The 21,841-nt window shown below is 41.2% G+C and overlaps 1 protein-coding gene across 1 annotated transcript in view; it reads left to right on the forward strand.

The window, feature by feature from the left end:
• The window catches only part of SORCS3 (sortilin related VPS10 domain containing receptor 3), a 298,778-nt gene that overhangs the window by 75,923 nt on the left and 201,014 nt on the right, over positions 1 to 21,841 (forward strand). The window contains exon 2 of the mRNA XM_034062014.1: positions 14,481 to 14,548. Coding sequence (XP_033917905.1) covers positions 14,481 to 14,548 — 68 coding nt within the window. The remainder of the gene's footprint in view (positions 1 to 14,480; positions 14,549 to 21,841) is intronic.

Raw genomic sequence — 21,841 nt, forward strand, 5'->3', positions numbered from 1 at the left:
CTCGTGCAGATCTCTTGTTTAATCAAGAATGGTATGCATGCTCTGAATGCAAAGCTGCTTCTCTAAAAATACCCCTTGTTCTCTTGCTGTAAGAGCACATGAATCAAGTTTGTTTTATTTTTGCTTTATGTTTGAATGTAAATCTGGTATTCTTGAATGTGAAGGGCTCATGGCACCTGCAAGGACTAGCAATAGCTGTTCAAGTGTGCTCTGTGCTGTTCTTTGTTGGTGTAGTTACTGGAGAGACCTGCAACAATTCCGTTTTGAAAGGCTGGAGTGGAGATGCCTTCATTCTGCTGTGTTGTATATATAAATTTACAATGGGATATACTGTTCCTTGAACTAGGCTTGCTGAAGATTCTCTTTGGAGCACTTGCTGGTCCTGTTGTAAAAGGGCCCAGAGAAATATGTCTGTTTTGGGAGGTGCTTTGTAAGAAGTAGTTTGTAGATGATCACCTTTGTGAAAGGACAGTCATAAAACAGGAGAGGCAAAATGGACCTTTGGATTTGTTCTTTAGTCTGTCACAGCTACTTGAAAGACTTGCTGCTCATCTTTTCCTACCTGTGCATCTTGCCAAGTAAGACAAAGAACCTGTACACAGTTGATATTGATTAGGGACTGTAGAGATAGGACAAGGGGTAACGGATTGAAACTTAAACAGCAGAGGTTTAGACTGGATATAAGGAAGAAATTCTTTACTGTTAAGTTGGTGAGGTGCTGGAATGGGTTGCCCAGGGAGGTTGTGAATGCTCCATCCCTGGCAGTGTTCAAGGCCAGGTTGGATGAAGCCTTGGGTGATATGGTTTAGTGTGAGGTGTCCCTGCCCATGGCAGGAGGGTTGGAACCTGATGATCTTAAGGTCCTTTCCAACCCTAACTATTCTATGATTCTATGATTCTATGATACTTTGACAATATCAGCTTGAGTCAGTCGTTTGGCCCACACCATGCTTCAGTCTCTGGTAACATTAGGAACTCTGTTCCTTTGCCAGCTCAATATTTACTCATGGAAAGCATGTTGTAGTTTGCTTTGAACTTTATTCTCCCTTTGGAGCAGGGCCTCGTCATGATGAACTTCTGCATAGTCACAAAGGTAGAACAGGAGACTTCTGGATCTAGCTTATGTTGGTCCTCTGTTTTGGAAGCTGCTGTTAGAATTATTCTTAATGATGAGTTTGCAGGCATTATATGAAATTTTTAGTGGTGGGTGGGTTTATTCACTGAAGGTTCACAGCACAGACCAAGAACTTGCACTAGAACTTGTAGAGATGACCTACTATTCTCAAAGAGGAATTGGCAAATCTAATCCTTAGAGCCTTATTTAAGATTTTGTGCTCATATGTCATGTGAGAATAGGATTGAATTTCACCTTCAGATAAGCCTGTCATCTTTCTCTGCCCTTACTGTCATCCAGAGACAATCGGAGACTATTTCTTATTTCCATTCTAGGCTCTAATAAAACTTGACAAGCTGGAGCACCAGACCCATCTCCCACCCATGCTTTTATTTCAGAGCAGGTGCCAATCTTAGGTTTTATTGTATTGATGTTCAATCTCTCTAGTATCTGTTATGACAAGAAGTGACAAGGGGATGTGGAATGTCTGAAGTGCTGATCCTGTGACTTAGTTGTGTTTATGAAGACAGAACCTTGGGGTTTGAGTGGTGAGGGAAAGGAGAAGAGATTACTCTGATGGAAACCCAGGACTCTTGACATGGTAAAGGGGAGAATGAAGCTATCATAGACCTTGGATAATGACCATTACAGATCTTATTTAGTCAATTTGCATTCTTTCTTTGTCTCACTGCACAGCCATTCCCTGTTATGTTCCTCAGGGGGCAGAAGGATCTTTGGAAGTTTTGAGAAACTTCAGGTGCTCACTGAGAGCATGCCAATACAAGAACAGTCAGTGGGACTATTCATGTTGTCTAGAGCCCTTCTACAGTGGTGGGCAGTGTTTGGTATCTCAGTGCAACGAACAAGACAACCCTACAGCCCATGTAGGTGAAATTCTCTGAAGGTCATGTGGAGACCTTGCAGAGCTACGGAGTATTTTCATAAAATACAAGAGCCTGACTCTTCTCCCTTTTTTGCCTCCAGATTTTGGGTCCTGAATGTTCTTGTGATGGCAAAGAGAGCCAGCACAGCTGCTCACAGAGCAAAGTGCTGAGTCTTCTTTTGTCATGCAAGAATGAAAACGATGTATCTTCTGGGTTACAGCATCCCAAATCCCGATTTTAAAAGTAGTCCCCGTTTAAATGTCAGTCAACAATCCCAGTTGCCATAACCATGATTCTTATGAGGAAGGATATAGCCAGTGGCTTGAAATGAAGACTGTGCTTCAATTTCCCTGTGGGCTAGGGAACAAGACTTTTTCATGTCCAATCAAGGAATTTTTTAGGCCCCTGGGTAAAAGAAGGGAAACGATTTCACAAGGTTAAACATTCTGAAAGTTTTCCACTGCAGTGAGGGTTGCAGTATGGTGCAAGTAGGTATTTTCATCTGACCAACTGCCCCTGGGCTCCTACAGGGCTTGCAAAAGTCAATACTGCTTTGGATTTCTGCAGTGGTGATTTGCTTCTTTTCTTTTATACAATCCATGTGCATAATGTAGAATCTGTACTTCTGAGTTTCCTACTTTTACAGCTTTGAAATTCTCAGCCATAATGTTGCATTAAAGGAGATTTGAATTCAAGTACCTCTATTTTTCTCATCTTCTTTTTTTTGAGTAACGGAACACTTAAGTCTGTAAGAAAAATTGCCCTTGACAGCTTTAACTGCACTGTTCCACATGTCCCTATGCAGATATTAACACAAGGTATTTCTAATGTGGGGAAAAATACATTTTCTTTCTTACAGAGCTCAATACCAAATGAATGGATTTTTTTTCTTAATTTGCCCCTCTCCCCCCCAGTTGTAATATTGGGTCAACACCAAAAGTTATGATTTCTTTATGGATCCTGACACATTCCTTCATATTCCCCTCTGCCATGAAGCTGGTGCCAGTTCTTCAGAGAATATTTTTTTTTTCTTCAGGGAAAAGAGAGGACTGTTTGGGTTTTGTTTGTTTTGGTTTTCCTTTCTACAGGGTCAGAGTTTAAGTAAATGTAAGTAAATATATTTTACCCATCTTTAGGTAATAATAAAATTTGGAAAAATGTTCATTCTGTGTTGTCTGCTTCTTCCAAAGCTTTATTTCCTTGGCAGGCACATGACTGGTAACAGGCTGCTTTAGAATATGGGTTGTCTTGCTTGTGTGACAAACCAGAGTTCTGGTTTGGAGCTTCAAGTCCCACTTCTGTCTTTACTCTCCCTCTTAGGTCTTGGGTATATTGCAGGCCTATTGTAACCTCTTGTCGCCTGGAGGCGACCTCTTGTCAGCTCTGAGTTAGGTTCCCATGGTAGGGCATCTTAGGGGCCTACTCTTTCAGCTGACATAGAAGAAGGCATCTCATCGGTCCCTCACTCAGAGAGAGTGTATTTTTACAGCAGCACATGAAAATCATTTTAACTACTTAATAATACAACACATTGAATAATAATAGAAAAGCTATGCAGCTATGGCATCAAGAGCTCAGACACTGTAGTGATGATGAAACACGCACATGATGAATACAGAATAAAAATGAAAATATATATGGTTATTAAAATCAGGCGTAAAGATTAGTTCGAAGGAATACCAGTAGGAAAAGGAGCTGCAGGGGCAAAATTTGACCTTACCACAACTGAGCAATTAAGTTTCAAAGTAGGTTTGGGCATCCGCAGATAAGAACTGCTGCATAAACATAGGTTCAAGGTCAGAAGATTGCAGTCAATTGGACAGACCACGTTTTTATTACCTTAATATATAAGATAATCAGATCATTTTCATCTTTGTTGAATCTATAATAATGTAAAATTATGTTAATTAGCTAGTTAGCACTCAAACTGTTGCTTCTGACCTTTTGTCTTTGGAGAACCCTGACTCATGCTTGTCCCTTATCCCCAGCACTTTCCAGTCCTTTGTGTCCTGCTCAGCCTGACTGACCTAAGTTGCCTGTGATAGCTACTCATACATTCTAAATTCTAATATAAGTGATATTTTTACCTTATTCTTTTTGTGATGATTCTCATAATTCACTTTCCTTACTATTGAATTATATTTATAAATACTCTGCCTAAGCATATTTAAAGAATTATGATTAAATCATGGGTTTCTACTAATGATGTTACAGTCATTCAAGGTCAGGTATTGAATGTGGAGGAAAATTTAAGTATTGAGCTTAAGTACCTGCAGAACTGCAACAGAATAACTTGTGCATTTTGTTCTTTTTCCCTCTGTGCCTACACTTGTCAGGCAAGCTACAACAATCCTTATTTCCCTGGGCTATTTTGTGGAAGGGCAATATACTGAAGTCTAAGGTACTTGGGTGTTTTATAATAGAGGTCCAGTGGCAGGAGTGGAAGGTCTTTCAACTGGCTATTAAAAGCAGATGCAAGGGTTTGTCTCTCAAAAGGTACATCCTTTTCTTTCATGGTAACATCTATGAAACTCAAAACTTTTGGACTAGTTCCCCTTGAGGGAGAAGGATGTTTTCCCAGAGCAATATTGTTCAAATTTGAACAATAATGTCTCAGAATAATGTTGCCATCACAAATTAAGCTCCCTGCAGGTGTGTGAGCTGGCATCAAAGCTGGGAATAGTTGAGAGGCTCCGATACCCTTTGCCACTCTGGGTGCTCACCAGGCTGCACTGCTCACATGGTAGCTTCTCCAGCCCCCATCTCCTGCTGTCATGTTGGAGACAAAGCTCCTTGTTTCAGGGAGCACAACCGGCATGTGTTTCTGTGACATGGCACCTAATTCCCTGTTGCTGTTCTCCTAAGCTAGCAGTGAGGCATTTTCTTATGAACAAGTAAATCTTTGGGTCCTAGATATGAGGCTGGAAAGAGCTTCAACAGATTATTCAGTTCATCTCCTGTCCTTGGGGAGAAGGAATCTCTTGCTCATGCTCTGTTCCACAACAATTATTTGAGTTGCTAATTGGAATCTGAGGAAGATCAATAATGTTTATATGTGTATATGTACGTGTGTAGGGGAGGATGCAAGAGAAAGAGAATTGAGTGTTCCTGAATAGAGCCTGCAGTCTGAAATGCAAGAGCAATAGGTGGCTTGAATTTTCTTGAAAAATCAACTCTATGGGAGCTTTTTTCTCTCTTCCTTTTAGAAATGATGCTGGGGAGAGACTCTTCATCAGGGACTGTAGGCACAGGACAAGGGGTAATGGGTTCAAACTTTAAAAGGGGAAGTTTAGATTGGATATAAGGAAGAAATTCTTTACTGTGAGGGTGGCGAAGCACTGGCACAGGTTGCCCAGAAGTGGTAAATGCTCCATCCTGGGCAGTGTTAAAGGCCAGGTTGGACAAAGCCTTGGGTGACATGGTCTAGTATGAGGTGTTCCTGCCCATGACAGGGGGTTGGAACTGAATGATCCTTTCCAACCCTAACTATTCTATGATTCTATGAAATGGCTTAGACACAAAATTCTCCACATAGTTTAATTTCCTTTATGGAATCAGTCAGTCTTGCCTTCGGTCCTCAAGGAAACTGCTCACCTGACGGGCTTGATGGCTGTAGTATCTTCCTTTGTCAGCCCTCTACCCCGCTTCCTACTTTGAGAACAGTCCTGTGAAGGAAGTGTACCTACACTTAATTTTAAGTCATTCCTTGCTTTTTGGGTCCCCATGTCTGCAGCTTTAGATGGTGCTTCAGAAAGTCTGTGACTCCATAGAGTTAAATTGCTATACAAAATCTGTTGGTTCACAGATAGTATCAGGAGATAATTGGAACAAGAATGGAGCCAGCAAAGTAACTGGGGACTTTTTTTCATTTTCTTCTTAACTTACGTAAAAATGTGCACACAGAAGCTTTAAAAGGAAGACAGAGAAGGAGAAAAAAAGGTAAAGTTCCCAAGGCTTTGATGGAGGCTTCTTAGCAAAGGGGAAGAATTGGGAGATATGATGCAGCATGGGTTGCTGGATCAATAAAAATAAATTATGAGTTCTTTGCTATCACCTCTTATAATGTATGATAGGGGATGCTTAAATCATATCACTGCCTGCCAGGAGAGATTGTATTTATGTTTAACTGAGTTACACATAGATAAAGCCCAGGCTTCTGTTATTTTAGGCAATCTAGATGTCTTTTCTGGTGAGAAAGTGTGTTCATGTGCAGCAAGGCCATCCTGAAAAGCTGGGAAAGTTTCTCTGGAGCACAACTGCCTTATCAGGGAGACAGGTCAGATAACCTTGGGGGTCTTTTCTGTCTCTGACTAGTGCTACTTGCAAGCTGCTGATGGTTTTGGTGTGTCCACTCTCCCCTCCAGTGTATTCTAAGGGTCTGGAATTCTACTTAAATGTCTCCCGTGTTTTATTGCTGTCCTCAAAAAGGTGATTAATTCACAAAGCCTTTCCCAGACACCTTCTCCTGAGGGTGTGTGGCTAATAATGCTAAAAATACTTAGCTTTTATGGAGTTATTCCCCTCCAAAGAGGACAAAGGTTTTATGATCTGACCTGGTAGCTATGTTTAGGGTTCAATTGCAAGCTGTTCTTTAAGGGCTGATAACCTTGCTGGGGGCCTTCCTTTTATTTCCTTAGAAAGGAAGTGTTAAGAATGTGGTTTTTGTGTGCGTGCACTCTAAAGGTAAGCATGTAGGAATGCAAGAAGTATATTTGCTGAAACTGATGCAGGATTTAGCAGTTTGTTGGGTTTTGATGGGGTTTTTTTTGTATTTCTTTGGAAAAAATGTACATGAGAGAGATTGTTCAAATTTAATGTCTAGTGGAGATGGAAGAGCAATGTAGCTGACCTGCAGGTGCTATATCACTAGTCGCTATGAATATCCCTTGTCTGGATGGTAACTGGAATCTGGTTTGGGAGGAGGAGAATCTCACTTCTTTTGCCATGTTATTGTAAAACTTTATAGTCAGATTCCTCTGAGTCCTAGAGGCATTAGTCATTGCTTTGGTGAATGGTGTTGCTCAGCTGCATTCACAACCATGGCATAGACTTCTATGTGCAAGACACCTCTGAACATATCCTAAATTACAGTCCCAACACCAAAATGTTTAAAACCAGAAGCATGAGAAACTCTGTCAGGTTCAATTCAAAATCCTTTCTAGTTGATGTGAGCCCAGAAAGGTAAATTCATGACACTGGAAAAGGTGTCTGTCTCAGTGTTGGTACCAACAGGTGATTTTTCTCTGAGAGGCTGGGCTTGCCCTTGAATTACAAAGCAGGGAACCAATGTACAAAACTCCTGCCCTGCTCCTGCTGGTGTTCCTATGCGAGGAGGGAGCTGGGTTTACCAGAGCTGGCTCTTTCTTCAAAGCACTGTAGTGGTTTTGGTTTTTAACTCCCTCAAATTCCGTACATTCACTGCAAGCCTGTAAAAAGGAATTTCAAACTGCTGCCTATATCTTGGGGGTTCTTTTATGAAGATAATGTGATCTGTCTCCAACATCCCAGGGGAATCCATAGGAAGACTTCTCAGTGCTCTGGCTCCTGCTGCCTGTTTTACATGGAAAGGGAGAGGGAAAAGGGACAGAATGAGCATATCCTGGTAGTTTTTGTACTAGAAAATGATAAGCTACACAAGCAAAGAAGGATAAAAGGAGAATATATTTCTTTTAGTTACTGGTTCTTGTTTTGAGGGTGAATTTGACAGTCTCAGCTGTTCAGAGATCACAAGTTCACTGGAACATGTTTTGCTTTTGCGTGTGATCTTGGGACTTGTCTCTTTCAATTTCAGAGGGTTCTTTTGTCTGCACTGCCTGAAGCCACCCACAGATCTACATCTCTCTAGAGATTAAGAAAAAAAAGGAGAAAGAATAAAAAGAGAGAAAGTATTTTGCTGCTGCTTAAGTTGGCATCACTTTACTCATGTAAAATTGTTGCTCTGATTTCCAGGGGTAGGGTTTGGCCTGTGTTTGTTGTTGGTACATCTGTTGTTTTCTTCTCATGTCTTAGGATGTGCTATTCCTTAACCACTAGCATTTGGAGATATCTTTTCTTCAGGTGCACTTACCAGGCAGGGGAAAAGAAGGTAGATTGGTGTTTAAGGTGTAAGTGTTCCTTTTTTTACTAATTGTTCTGTCTCACTGTGGGTGAACTTGAATTGGTGCTTTCTCTTCCTGGTGATGCCTCTTAGCTTAAATTAACTAAACGTGTTGAAGTGGATTATTTCAGTTACGTTAAGTTCCTGGATGAAGACTCTTTTTCATGATAAAGTGGTCTTTGACTTTTCTGATGTATTTGCAAAGTGAATTGAACCAAACTCTTAGAAGTTGATTTGGATTCTTTTTTCCATGCAAAGAAACAATCTCTCTCTGCCTCTGGTTCCTTATCAGTAAAACAAAGATGACATTACTGGTCTTGTTTCACAGGGGTCATGCTTGCAGAATCTATAAACACCTGTGGAATTTAAGTTCCTCAACTGCAGATTTTGTAGTAATGCTATATGGTTCTCACAGCTGGAGATGGCACTCTTGGGTATTGGCAACTGCACTTAGACCTCCAGGGTAAATCAGGATGGTGATGTGTAGTATGATTGCACACATGCGTGTTTTTGAAGATTCATTTGTATGAAGAGATTTTGGTGGGACTAGGAAAATATTTCTGCTGCCATGGAGTCAATTTTCTTCAGAATGTAATGCTGTGTTTTGTATTTTTGGCTAAACCAGTGCTGGTAATGGGCTGATATGTTAGGTATAGCTGAACAGTGCTTCACAGTGTCAGGGTTTCTGTTTCTCACTCTGCCTGCCCTAATAGTAGCATGGGGCAGTCAAGAAATTTGGGAAGGGGCATAGCTGGGACAGCAGACCTGGAGAGGTATTCTGTCCCAGACAGCACTATCAGTATATAACAGCTGTGGAATAGTCTTCCTAAAATGGTCATTGTTCAGAGGCTGGCTTTGCATTGTTCTGCTGTGAGAGGCAGTCGGGAACTGTCTTTGTCTGTTTCTTTGTGTCTTCACTTATTAAACTGTCTCTGTCTGGAATTACAAGCCTTTCTCACTTTTGCTCTTCTGGTTCTCTCCTCCATCCCATCCCCCTGGGACGGGGAGAGAGTGAGTGTCTTGGTGGGTGCTTGGTTCTGCACCACCACCAAAAAACCCCAAATTGAAACAAACCAACCCCAAAAGAAAGAAACAGCTAAGGACCTCCATAGAGCAGTGCTGCTGGCTTTTAGGTCCCAGAACATTTTAAGCCAATTTACTTTCAGCAGTTTACTGATACTGGTTCCCAGTAGCCTGTGGTTGTTCACATTTGAAATTTACTTGTTGGGTACTGTTGCTGTTGTATGGACTGGGAAAAGGCAGATGAAAATTGCAGCCAAGCGTCCTGTGGCTGATGTGTTTGGGGAGAAAAGGTTGCAAACATCATGGGAATAGCTCTTGTAGGCAGGAAATGGAGACCCCAGCATGACATAGGAAGTGAGCAAAGAGCTCACATTTTTCACAGGTACATCTGTCAGCAATCTCCCTGTTGTGCTGTGTGTGCTCTGCCTAGTGCTCATCCCTTTGCTCATCATTAATTAGCCTTGGTAAACATGTGTACATGGCTACTGATGAGTCGTGTTAATCTCTGTGCTGATATAGCAGGATCATTTAGAGAGGAGATGAATCTCAATAAGTGGATCAATGCTGGCCTTTTAGGTGTCCTCCTGTCTCTAATATGAGCATTGCCTGATATAGGTGCATTGTCTGCCTTTGATGTAGCATTCTTTGGTTGTTCTGAAGTTCATTGTTAACCTGTTGAAGGAAGTACAATGCCTTTACACTCTAATCTGTGGGAAACAGTTATATATTCCACTGTGGGGTATATGTAAAGTACTTTGACAGTTTAAAATTCACAGGATCTGGAGGAGGGTTTAATGAACTAAAGTAGTTTTCCTTTATAGTAAAATTTTGTAGAAATAAAATATAGTTATGCCACCAAATACACTGAAGAGCTTTTGAGCACTTCTGTAATTTATGGGTTTGGAGATTCCTAATAAGTGTCTGAACAATAGGGATCCCTTCAGGGATGTGTTTTCGAGATGGAAAGACACCTGAGCTACCATTCCTGGTTACACTTTTTTCTGCTTTCATGCCAGTCAGGTTGTGTCAAGACTCAAGGCTGCTGGATTGGGCTGTCTTGGAGACTTGCATACCTTATTTTAGAGAACAAGTCCATCATAGTAAATCTGATTTTAGTGGTTCAGTGTACTATACAGCATGATGAAGGTATTTTTCAGTGCTAGAGACTCTCAACCTAGTATAAGCCATTGAAGATAAATTATTGACAGGGTTTGGCATTTTTGTCATGCAAACCTTGTAGCAGGGTATTCAGCAGTTTTGTTTCTGCAGAGCGAAAACATATGGGCTGTGGAGCAGCATGTGTGTAAAATAAAGTGCATAAGGAAATTCTTTTAGGGCTGGAATATCACTTGTTTCCGAAGAAAATATATTTTTCTGATTATCCTTTCTCCATTCCCCCTTCTGTCTAGAAAACCCAAACAGTTTATTGAATTATTCAGGTCATTTAGTTTTGTGTAAGCTCAGCTTGAAATTGCATTTTCCAGAGGGGTTGTATTGCCTTAAGGGAGCTGTAATTCAGCCTGGCCTATTTCCTCTCTCCATGCTGCAGGCTGGTTTTCCCTTTCTTCATTCTCAACCAGCTAAGCTGCTTGGTGCCCCCAGGGATACCTGTGCAGGGGTGTCCTGGGAAGCAGAGCCTGGCCCACAGGATATGGGAGAATTTCATATCTGAGCTGTATTCCCTGAAGTAAACAGTATGACCTTGGAGAAAAAATACAGTTCAGCACTGAGCTGACTTGAAATTAATTTGGGGGAGATTGGTATGATAAACAGAAACAGTTTAATTTGGCACTATAAGAGTGGTTTATTTACTTTGATTAAAGAATGCCAAAGTGTAAGTTTTTTGCTGTTTCTGAATCAATATCACTTGGAACTTTTTTAGTTTTATTTATTTTTCCCAGAGTAAAATGCTTTCATCTTCATTTAAGTTGAAGAATGGGCATTTTTCCCTCAGTTCAGGGAAAGAATAAATTTTCTTTTGTTTTGAAATAGTGCATTAAATGTGAAATCTCCAATTTTTAATTGAATTCAGCTTTTAAAATGAAAACCATCAAGATTTTCATGCAAAATTATCCTGGCACAGAAAAGCTATGGTTATTTGTTAGCATTGACGAAAACACGCTAAGCTTCTTCAAATGCAAAGTAGAAATCGGAAACAAATGTCTCGGCTTGAACCAATGAGGTGTGCAGGTATTCTTTTTCTTTCTTGTAAGAATTCAATTTGGAAAATATGTCCTATTTTCCTTATATTTTGTTTCATTCTTTTTCAACTAAAGCATTCAAATAACAATGTCTTAGCAATTCTGGTACTTGCCCACATCTGCCCCCGATATCCCTGCTTCTACTTTCTCTTTACCAGGGTTTGGGCAAAGTGATGTGGAGGCCTCAGGATAGCCTCTTGAAGCACTTTAAAGATTCCTCTGTTATGCCATGTCAAAAACATTCCATGAAAACAACTGGGGAACCAGCTGTGCCTCTAAGGCTTTGTGTCTTAACCACATGTGATACATCCATAGTAGTTATATTTGCTTTGTGGTCTCATGATGAAGTGTGCTGTGGGGGAATGTGTTTTCCCAGCCTCTTCAGTCCTTTCTGGGTTTGAAACTCTCAAACTAAGGCAGGAGTTGCTTTTATTGAATCTGAGGTGTCTTGTCTCAAAAACAAGTGGGGGCAATGTGGAGGATACATGGGGTTATGGTGCAGGAATGTTGCCTGGCCTGGGCCTCTTTGGTTGCTGTAGGTGACTGTAATGTGTATTAACACTGCCTACAGCAACTCCTGCCATTTCATAGGGTGAGATTTAACTGCAAAGGGATGCTTGGGCTTTTGTTTTCCCTGCATTAACAACAGGCAGAGTTGAATTTTTGTTAGCTGTTCTGGGCAAAAATCCAGAAAAGCCACACTAAACAGAGTGCTTTTACTTTGGTTTTATACCCATGCGTTGAGTAGGATTCAGCCAACTCCTGTAAAGCTGCTGTTATCCTGTGGTTTGCAGGGTTTGTGCTAGAGAAGTGACATCTTCAAAGATATAGGGCATAGGAGATCTGGGAATAGGCACACAAAGAGCTGTGAGAGTATGGATGCTGCCTTTAGTTGTAATTGCAACTTCAGCTGGAATTACTCTGTTGAAATTTGACCAGGACAAAGAGATTTTATTTAATACATATAGGGCTGGATCCAGGATCCACTGAACTCAGCAGAAACCATCCTGCTGTCTTCAGTGTGTTTATGCTCTGAAACTGGAAAGCTAACTTTGTGAAACCTCACCACAGTCATGAGCAATAGGAAGGGTGTTATTTATGGCTGGGCAGGGCTTGTGCTGTGGTGCAAGCAAGAGGCTCTGGAGAGGGGTCCTGTCTGAGCCCCTGTGGAAATATGCGGAACATCCTAAAAATGTTGCTGGCATCAGGTTTTAGCTGGGAGCAAGCACTGCCCCAGCTGAGACACATCCCATTTGATGTAAAGGGAGGGAGCATACGAACCTGGGTTGTTGCAACTTGCAGCTGGCTCTTTCCCCTTTGTATAGGAAGGGGTGCGCAGGGTTTTAGTTGTGATAAAAAGGATGTTCTTATTTCCTCACTGCACAGCATCAGTTTAGGCTGACATGGGCTTGCATATGCTGGCTCACATCTGCCTGGCAGGTTTCATTTCACACCCTGCTGGAAGCAGCTTGGCTTTTATCTTCCTCCTAAAGGTCTCTGCATGTGGAAATAAAGGGACAAAATGCAACCAGCGATGGAGACAGGGAAAGTGAATCCAGCAGAGAGAGGAATGCTCAGAGCATCTATTCTAAAGCCATTAAATTGGCACTGACTGCATAGTCACGTAACAAGGTCCCTTACATTTTGAACAGGTCTTTTCCTGGTATTATGCTGACAGTAACTGACTACTGCAGCCATTGTGATATTGATTAATCCTTTGGCATTTTTCTGCAAAGATTTAAACTCCTCACCCAGCACTCTTTCAGCTGGAAACCCAGATGAAAGGTGTGGCAGGTCCCACTGCTGTGGGGGGAGGAGGAGGGAAGGAAATGTGGCTTCTGTAGTAGAAAAGATCCTTCTTGCATAGGAAAACATTAATGAACTCAACTCTTTGGGTCACTTCTCTCATTTGGACCAATCTTTTAGCCATACTGTGAAGTATCTGTTAACAAAACAAACCCCACCCCTCCAAGTGTTTACTAAAATTGTCCCTAGATGCTTTTACTTCCCAAGCAAATGCAAGAGAAACTAGCCTGTTCTTGAATCCTTCAAGGAGGAAACTAAGGTGAAATGTTAAAATGATGCAAAACTAAAATGAAGAGATGCCCCAAAGCTCTCTCTCTGAGGCTGATCCTGTAGAATCTGAGGGAATGAACTGTGTAATATTCGTTATCCTTAAAAGCAAGGAGCAGATGCTCAAATGCTCTTAACTTCCACTGTAGAATCAAAGGTTCTTTCTGCCATCCTGTCTGAGCCTGGGAGCTTACACAGGCTCACAGGTTATCTGAATGCACAGCAGCCCTTCTGGGACAGAAGTGCATTGGGCAATGTAGGTAGTACCTAGAATTACATTTACCTGTGAAATCTGAGGTCAGAGTACCAAGGATATTAGAAAGATGTTATATTCCCCTGTGGTCCCACATGTGCTGCTTAAATTTCCTCTCCTCCTACTTCAGCTTTGCAAGTTTATGACTCGAGAGTGTTTATAGATTGTTAGAAAGTTAGTCAGTGGGCCCTGAAGGCTCTAACTTACCTTGAACACTAAAGATATAGTTGAAGCTTTGCCTTGCTCAGTATCTATGCTGAATATCATCCTCTCTATCCCTCTATTTTGCCACTGCATAAGGGTGATAGCATGTGGAAAATCCCATGATGTTGGAGACAGTGACAGCAGGCAGAGAACAACAAAGATCATTCTGGGCAAAATGGACTCTTTTGCTGGATGGGGATCTTCATAAACAAGTTTGCCAGTTCTTTCTATGGAGAATCACCAATTTGTGGTAGAACAGGAGAAAAGGCTGCAATTTCTGATGGGGCTGTTGAGTTAAAAGGGCACATCTGATAACATCCTTGACCTTGGATAACCATAGTTGTAGAGAGGGCAGCTCACAGTGTTTGATTAATTCCTGTTGGCATGTTTTATTTCAAATGCAAAACATTTTTGAGATTAAAATAAATGTTACTGGTTGCATGATGCATTAAGATAATTATTTTCTTATTTTTTAAACTTACTTGATCCTATAATACTGCAACTTTAATGGATAAATGCTAAGCTCTCCTTTGAGACAGATGCCTTGTGTTTTCTTATACAGTCTAAAGGAAATCTTTCTTTTTTCTCTTTCTTTTCCCTTTCTCTTCCTCCCTCCCTTTCCCTTCCCTAGGTGATTCTCATTCTGACAAAGCTCTTCGACTTCAACTTGGGAAGTGTTACAGAGAGTTCACTGTGGAGGTAAGTGGATTGAAGAAACCACAACATCATAACAGGACTTGCTTTTGGGAAAAGGGACACTTGATTAAGAACACATTGTTTTGATGAAGTGAAGACTGCAAAAAAGAGGGTTTCTTGATGTAAGGGCACTTCCCTGGCACTTCCCTGGCACTTTAAGAAGCTTTGGTTCTCACCTTTGAGTGCCCTTAGACAACTCTTTTAATTCCTCAGTGTCTCTAGGAGACAGTGAGAACAGCCTCTATAGATGGTACATGCTTGCTAGAGCAAGACCCGAGTTGATATGCAACACAGCATATGATATAATCTTAGCCTATCTTAGCCACATTCTTCAGCCCAGTGAGCTGAGATGGATTTCTTGGCATTGAATCTGTGTTGCCTTGGGCTGTAAGGACAATAGCCACTAAAAGACTAGAGATGTCACAGTCAGGTACTGGTGTCCTTACTATGGACAGACTCAGATAGCGTCGTGTACTTGCCATGCTGAAAATCTGGTGTGAGAGATGGAGCATCCTGGCCTGCAGGAGCATGCTAAAGGACAGAGTGTGTGTTTGTAAGGACGTGTGTGCATTTAAAATAAAGACATAAATAAAAATCCTCCCTGCTCCCCAGAATCACCCCTATTAACAGGTCATTTCCTGCTCCTTGATTTCTGAAATCACCAGTAATTTCTGCCTGTTGGGGATTGCTCTTCCTCCTAACATCCTGTTTGTGGTGTGGAAATGCTATGCCTTTAATCAAAGTGTTATTAGGTGTTTTTTACCTTAGGGGCAATTAAAAAATCCAACAAGGCAGCCATGGTTTGTGGGAGACCAAGTGCCTTATGTCAGATTTAGCTGGTGTATTACAGCTATTGCACAAACCTGCTGAAAGTGTAGTTGGTGGAACTATCAATGCACTGTAGCTACTGCTCCAGCTGTGAGCAGCTCCTTGGTAGATGTTCTCCTGTACTTCTTTCTCCCCAGCTAATTTAAAAGCCCCTGCTTGGCGCAAAATTTGGGCATGTGATGCAAGCTTATTCCTATTAATGTGTTTAATGTTAAGTAGAGCTCTTGAAACTTCTCAATTTGAACAGTACTTCCAAAGCCTAATTGAGCTGTACTATGGTAATCTGCAAAAGTATAAATAACTAGGCAGCTAATAAGAGAGAACACAGTCATTTCCACTTACCATGGTACTTAGCAAGGTATTAAAGCCTTAAAAAACTTTTGCCTTTTTACCTAACAAGTACAAATAGCACTGTGATTGTACTTTATACATAATTGCCAAGCAATCTACTCTGCATAAGTAATGCAACAAGCAGGCATATCCTGTCCTAATACTAAACTCACTGTGTCACCTGAGCTCTGCAGAAAGGTAGTAGCAGCATCTCTTTTGGAGTCTTCCCATAAGGATGGTTATATAGTTCAGTGTCAGTACAACAGAAGGCATCCAGTACTGGTCAGCTGGGGAAACATATTGATTTGTGAGAGTGTTTCAGTGTGTTCTGGGCCATTTCTGTATCTTTTCTGCAGTGAAATAGGGGCCAGTGTGGGGCCTAGAGACTCAGAGATGTTGAGAAGTCAGAACCTCCTGAGTTCTTTTCCAAAGTCTATGAGGAAAGCTCAGGGTAAGAGCTCATAGGAAGTGCTGCTGGGCATTAAACCTTTGTTTCCCACATGGAAAATTCAGGATCAAGCCATGTTGCAATTCATGATGGAGCATAGAGTCTTAGAGAGTGTCGTGGTTTAAACCCAGCCACACAGCTTGTGCAGTCGCTCCCCTCCCTTGTTCCCCCAACTCCCGGAGAGTTGGGGAGGAGAATCCAAAGAATGTAGCTCCCACGGGTTGAGATAAGAACAGTTTAATAACTAAGGTATAACACAAATCACTACTGCTGCTACTACTACTACTAATAATGATAAAGGAAATAACAAGTGAAGAGAATACGACACCTCACCACCCGCCAATTGATAACTCACCCCACCCTGCCCAACCGAGCACCAACCGATACCTACAAACCCCCAGAGCACTAGCCCTTCCAGGTAACTCTCGATTACATCCTGGGCATGACATGATGTGCTATGGAATACCACTTTGGCTAGTTTGGGTCAGGTGTCCTGTCTCTGCTTCCTCCCCCTCCCCTCCTCCCTGGTAGAGCATGAGGCTCAGAAAGCCCTTGGCCAGAGTAAACATTTGAGCAGTAACTACAAACATAGTTACTATCAGCACCATTCCCAGCCCGAGAGTCAAAACACAGCACTGCACCAGCTACCAAGGAGAAAAAATGACTGCTACTGCTGAACCCAGGACAGAGAGTAACTATGAATTTCTTTGCAAAGGACATTGTAGAAATGCAAATAGATACTAAGTGAAGACTCCTTTTCTCTGGATTTTCTGTTCTATTTGCACAGTAAGGCCTCTGAATCTTTACATTATTTGAACTGGTACTTTTTAATATTTTTGTTTAAATTTTGGAAACACTGAACATTTCAGAAGGAGGATCTGTCTTTGCAATATGAATTTAAGCCTTCTGTCAAAAGGCTTGCTTTCCTTAGTTACTTTTTGTAACTCCTTCCAAATCATCTTTGAGCCTTCAGAACTGATGGGTCAGAAACTGAATCAAGTATGAAGTACTTATCAGAAGGAGGTCTGGACATTTCCAGGGGTTGTATGGTTTGCTTTTGCTTCAGTTTGTTTCCCCCTCACCCCTCTTTTCTGGGAATACAACACATGCTTTCTGCTAACTAGAAGTGCTGCCCATCTGAGCAGTGGTGCTGCGTGACGTCTATTCGAACGCTTGGCAAACACAGTTGCTTCCACAGGAAAGGAGAGTCTTTTGTGGCAGAAAGCAGCGAATCACATGGCCGTGCTTCAAAGGATGCTAAGATAGAGCAGGGTGCAATAAAATCTCCAAATATCATCTTGCCTCTGCCTGCTTCATGCATCAAAAGCTTTTTCTCAGTCCCCCCTGGGTTATAGCATGAGAGGCTTCTATTAATGGAAAACTGAATTGCCATCTAAGAGAAATTTCTAATCTCTGCATCTAAATACGAAGACAAGTAAATCAATAAGAAAACATCCTGAATGTAATTAAAAAAAGGAGTGAGAGCAAGAGGAGAGAGGAGAATTAAAATTTACATTGGAAACTAATGTATCAGGCTGATACGAGTTTAGACAGAGGAAATATTGGTCAGCATTTAAATGCAGGAACACAGACATTGCTCTAGTAAATAATCCATGCTTCTGGAGCCCAAGAAATCACAGAAAAGGCCTCCATTGCTACTGAAGCAGCCAGATTCAAGGAAAAGACACCCCCCTCCCCCTTGTGAATGCCACATCTCTTCTTGCTTACAAGAGATACCTGTCAGTTGTGGTTTGGATCTTTGTTTTTCTCTCTGAATTGAGTGGAGGTGATCATTTTCCTCCTGTGAAAGGAAGCTGCTTGACTGTGGTTGTACTTGTGGTGGAGTGAAACATCAGAATTCATGGACAGAAGTCTTTTTGTAGATCAGCAAATATAACTGCAAAATTTTTTTAAGCTTTTTGGGCATGCAAAATCTTTATAAGTTCTGATTGCCTAGCAAAATATCCAACTGGATAGTTAAAAATCCAGCGATATCCTGCCTGATTTATGTAAAAGTGGATTAAAGGTTAGACTTATGCTTCCTGCAGGTTTTTTTTTCTCCCCACTAATATTATTTTTCAATCAACAAAAACAAAACAGTTCTCCCTCTTAATCTGTAAATTTACATGGTTTTAATTTGAAGTACTGTTGGAGCATCTGTAATTCCCAAACCCTCTGTAAACGAGTGTCCCTGCAACCTCATTGCCTATGATGCATGTAAGCACACAGGAGTGATCTGTCATTGAATACAAACTCACTCTGTAAATAGTGGGAGCCAGGCTGTTTACAGGAATTGTCCAAGAAGGCATCTGCTGAATAGAGGAGAATATGATGGTTAGATATGCAAAATATGGCATCTAAAAGGCACTGTTCACAACCAAGAGTTAAAGGGCTGGGTGCTGGGTTTTTTCCCCCTATTTTTCTGTTGAAAATCTCATGCAAATTTTATTAGAATAATGTGAGAAGGGAAGATGTATTCAGTGGCTTATTTATTCAAATGTGCATGTTCATAATGCTTCCAGATCTGACCATAGAAATTGTGAGCGTGATAAATGAGTTTTGATTTGAGGTGTTTGCTATGTTCAGAGGTATTATATGGGGAGTTCTGTAGGTTGTATGGTAGGCAGCAAGTCTTTTCATTAGTTAGTCTTGTTGCTGTCCTGTTTTTTCCTTCTTGTGCTATGAGTGGGACTAAATGGGAGGAATCTATTGAGCTCTTTTTCTTATTATGTGGGCCTTTTAGATTTCACAGGTTTTATGAGCGAAGGAAGAGCCTTCTGAATGTTTTCTCACTTGTTGCTAATGCTGTCTCCTGTTAAAGCTGTACAGTATTGAGATAGGTTTATGTGAATGTGATATTCTGGGTAATTATTTGAAGTTGCTATTGTAATATTTAAAATGTTTTCAACTGTTTTAGTGTGGGTTGAGCAGTTATTTCTGCAAAGGTATCTGGAACAAAAGTTTTTCCACTGTTGCAATTTTTAGTATTCAGGAACATATATATTTATTACATTTGTTATATTGATTTTATTTATTTGGAGTGCAGTAGCTGAAAAGATAACCTCCATCCCAAGGGAGCTTTCAACCTCAGATGAAGACAAAGAGGCAACAGGGCCGTACAGCAGGCAGGAGAAGCACAAGTTAGCAGGGCAATATTTATGATCGATGTGATAGCCATGACTGCAACACATCAGCTAATTAGGCAGTGGGGAGTAGTTTAGATTTACTTCCAAAGTGTAAGCACTTGTATGTGTCAGCTCTGAGTCCCTGCTGCCATTTTACCCACCTTTGATGGGTCCCCTGGAGTTTGCCTTGTCTGGCTGTGGTCCCAGTGAAATTATCTGATGGTACACAATGCTGGCCCATGCATTAACCCATACTCAAAACCATGACTCTCTTTCTGCTTAAGAGGCTAAAATACTGATGAAGGAATTTTTACATATATTCTTGTTTTCTTGTTTGTTAACCAAGAAATTATGTTTCCATGGCATTAGTTGAAAATTCCCAAGCATCTTTTGTGCCTGAAGAGGTTGGTCTGTTGTCTTAGACTCTGTGTTGACTTATAAAAAAACCCCAAACCAACAAAACTCTTAGCTTTTCAACAGGGACAGCTGCAAAACAAAACAGCTGCAGCTTCTAGCTTGGAGATATGAGGAGTAATGGTGTGTTGCATATGGTGGTGGCTTTAGAAAGGGCTGCTCTGTAGGTGTGCAATGGTGAATGTGGTGTGAAATGCCAAGTCTCCCATTTGAGAACAGAGGCTTAGTATCCTTGTTCCAAATGTAGCAGACTCTAAGGTGGATGAATAAGAAGGCAGGGATCAGTATATTTGACAAGCCCAACTCAACTTTCCATATCATCCATAAAACAAGCTAAGCCTGAAACAGGTCATGACAGAGCCAGAGCTTCCTTAAAAGAGTGTTTCTATCCCAGTGGCAATGCATTATTTAACCTGTGATGCTTAGAATGACAACTTCTGGTTTGTGCCACAGCTTTTTGCCCAGTACTGGTCAGGCTCCACATGTTTTGCAGTGGGGCATGGTAGTTTGTCTGGAATTTGCTGTATTGAAATGCAGTCTCCAGACAGTCACCATGACCAGCTGACAATTTCCTGCAGTATTGTCAAAGTTGATTATATTTATTGTTTTTCACTTTTATGCTGACAACATGTATCTTAGATACGTGTTATTTTCTGGAGGACTGTATTCAGGCAGAAAATTAATGGAGCTGGTTTTCAAAGATGTAATTCTTCCCATTATTACATTTTGTTTGGCGTTTTTAAGCAATGCTGCAAAGTGCAGAAATTCTGTGCTGATAAGCAGAAGGGTTCCTTGTATCTGCAGTCAGCAATAGGAGCATGGAGGGATGGAGCCAGCTGAGTGTGCAAGCACAATCCTGACCTCTCTTGGATTTGAAAAGCAGGGTGCCCAACAGTTTAGCATCTCCACTGTTGTTGTTTGTTAGATTGTATAAGTAGTCTACCTCAATGAGGGTTAGATTTTTCAGGCTGTGGGAGGCACCTGTCAAAATCTTTGTGGTTGAGAACTGCTAGGTTCAGACTATGTTTGCTGAAGAGCTAAGGGGATGGGGAACTGCTGCAGACAATTGCAGTGTGAGATGAGAGTTGCTCCTTAGGGCTTCCAGCACCCTGACCTTCAATTAGAGTGGGCGCTCAGCGTGGGCCTTCAGCAGCATCTCAAAACAATGCAATTCTTAACCTTTAGTATTTTTGCAAATTTGTTTTTTCTCCACAGTGGGTTATTTATTTTACCCTGGCTCAGTGCAGCCTGGCTGTCAGGCCTATCCCAAGCCATCTTGGGATAGGAGCCACACTTGAACTATTTGGGAGATGCACAGTAGCTGCATGTTGGCTCACTCCTGAGATAGCTGCTGCCAAATGAAGATCATGGCCATTTAATAAAGAGTAGTTCCTTGATCCAAACAGAGAGATGGTCACTAGCTGTGAAGAATAGAAAATGCAGCATTCTTGAGCAAAGTAGTTATTTCTCCTCTGCTCTCATACCTAAATTCCTGCTTATTTTGGAGAAACAGGTGGTGTTCTCTTGCTCAGGCTGACAGACCAGGTTTGGCAGAGACTCCTGATATCTGTATTTGTTCAGTTGCGCAGGTGTAGCAGCAGGCATCAGAAAGTGGGTCATAGTTAATACACAGGAGCAATAAAGAAAGCTTTACAGGTGAAAACAATCGTTGAGTATCAACAAGGAGAGAATTAATGGGTAAAGGGCATTGTGTTGTTACACTGCAAGGATGCTAAATGTTCACAAAAGGCTACACATATGATGGCTTTTCTGTGCTGTTTTCCTAACTATTAAGAGTGATAAGAGGATAGCTTATCTTCCTTGTGTTTGCTTGTTTAGGGGGGGTATCTGTGACAAGAATGTTTGAAGTTGCTGGTTATCAGATGTTGATAACAATTGATCACCTTATCCCACTGTATAAATGAAGTAACTAAGTATGATCTGATTAAAACTACCTTTCTCATTTGAGGGAATTCATTAGTCTTCCAGTTGTGGCCTTCTAAAGGCTTTCTACTTTCTTATGGTTCCTTGCTTTAACAAGAAATCATGCTAATATTGCTTCAGAGATGATGGGGACCAAGGGCGGGGGCAATGCAAAATCAGGTGAAAACTAGTAGCCCAGCAAATATGAAACTAAAATCTTTTGTATGT

Source organism: Melopsittacus undulatus, chromosome 4 (assembly GCF_012275295.1).
Source record: "Melopsittacus undulatus isolate bMelUnd1 chromosome 4, bMelUnd1.mat.Z, whole genome shotgun sequence".
NCBI classification, from domain to species: Eukaryota; Metazoa; Chordata; class Aves; order Psittaciformes; family Psittaculidae; genus Melopsittacus; species Melopsittacus undulatus.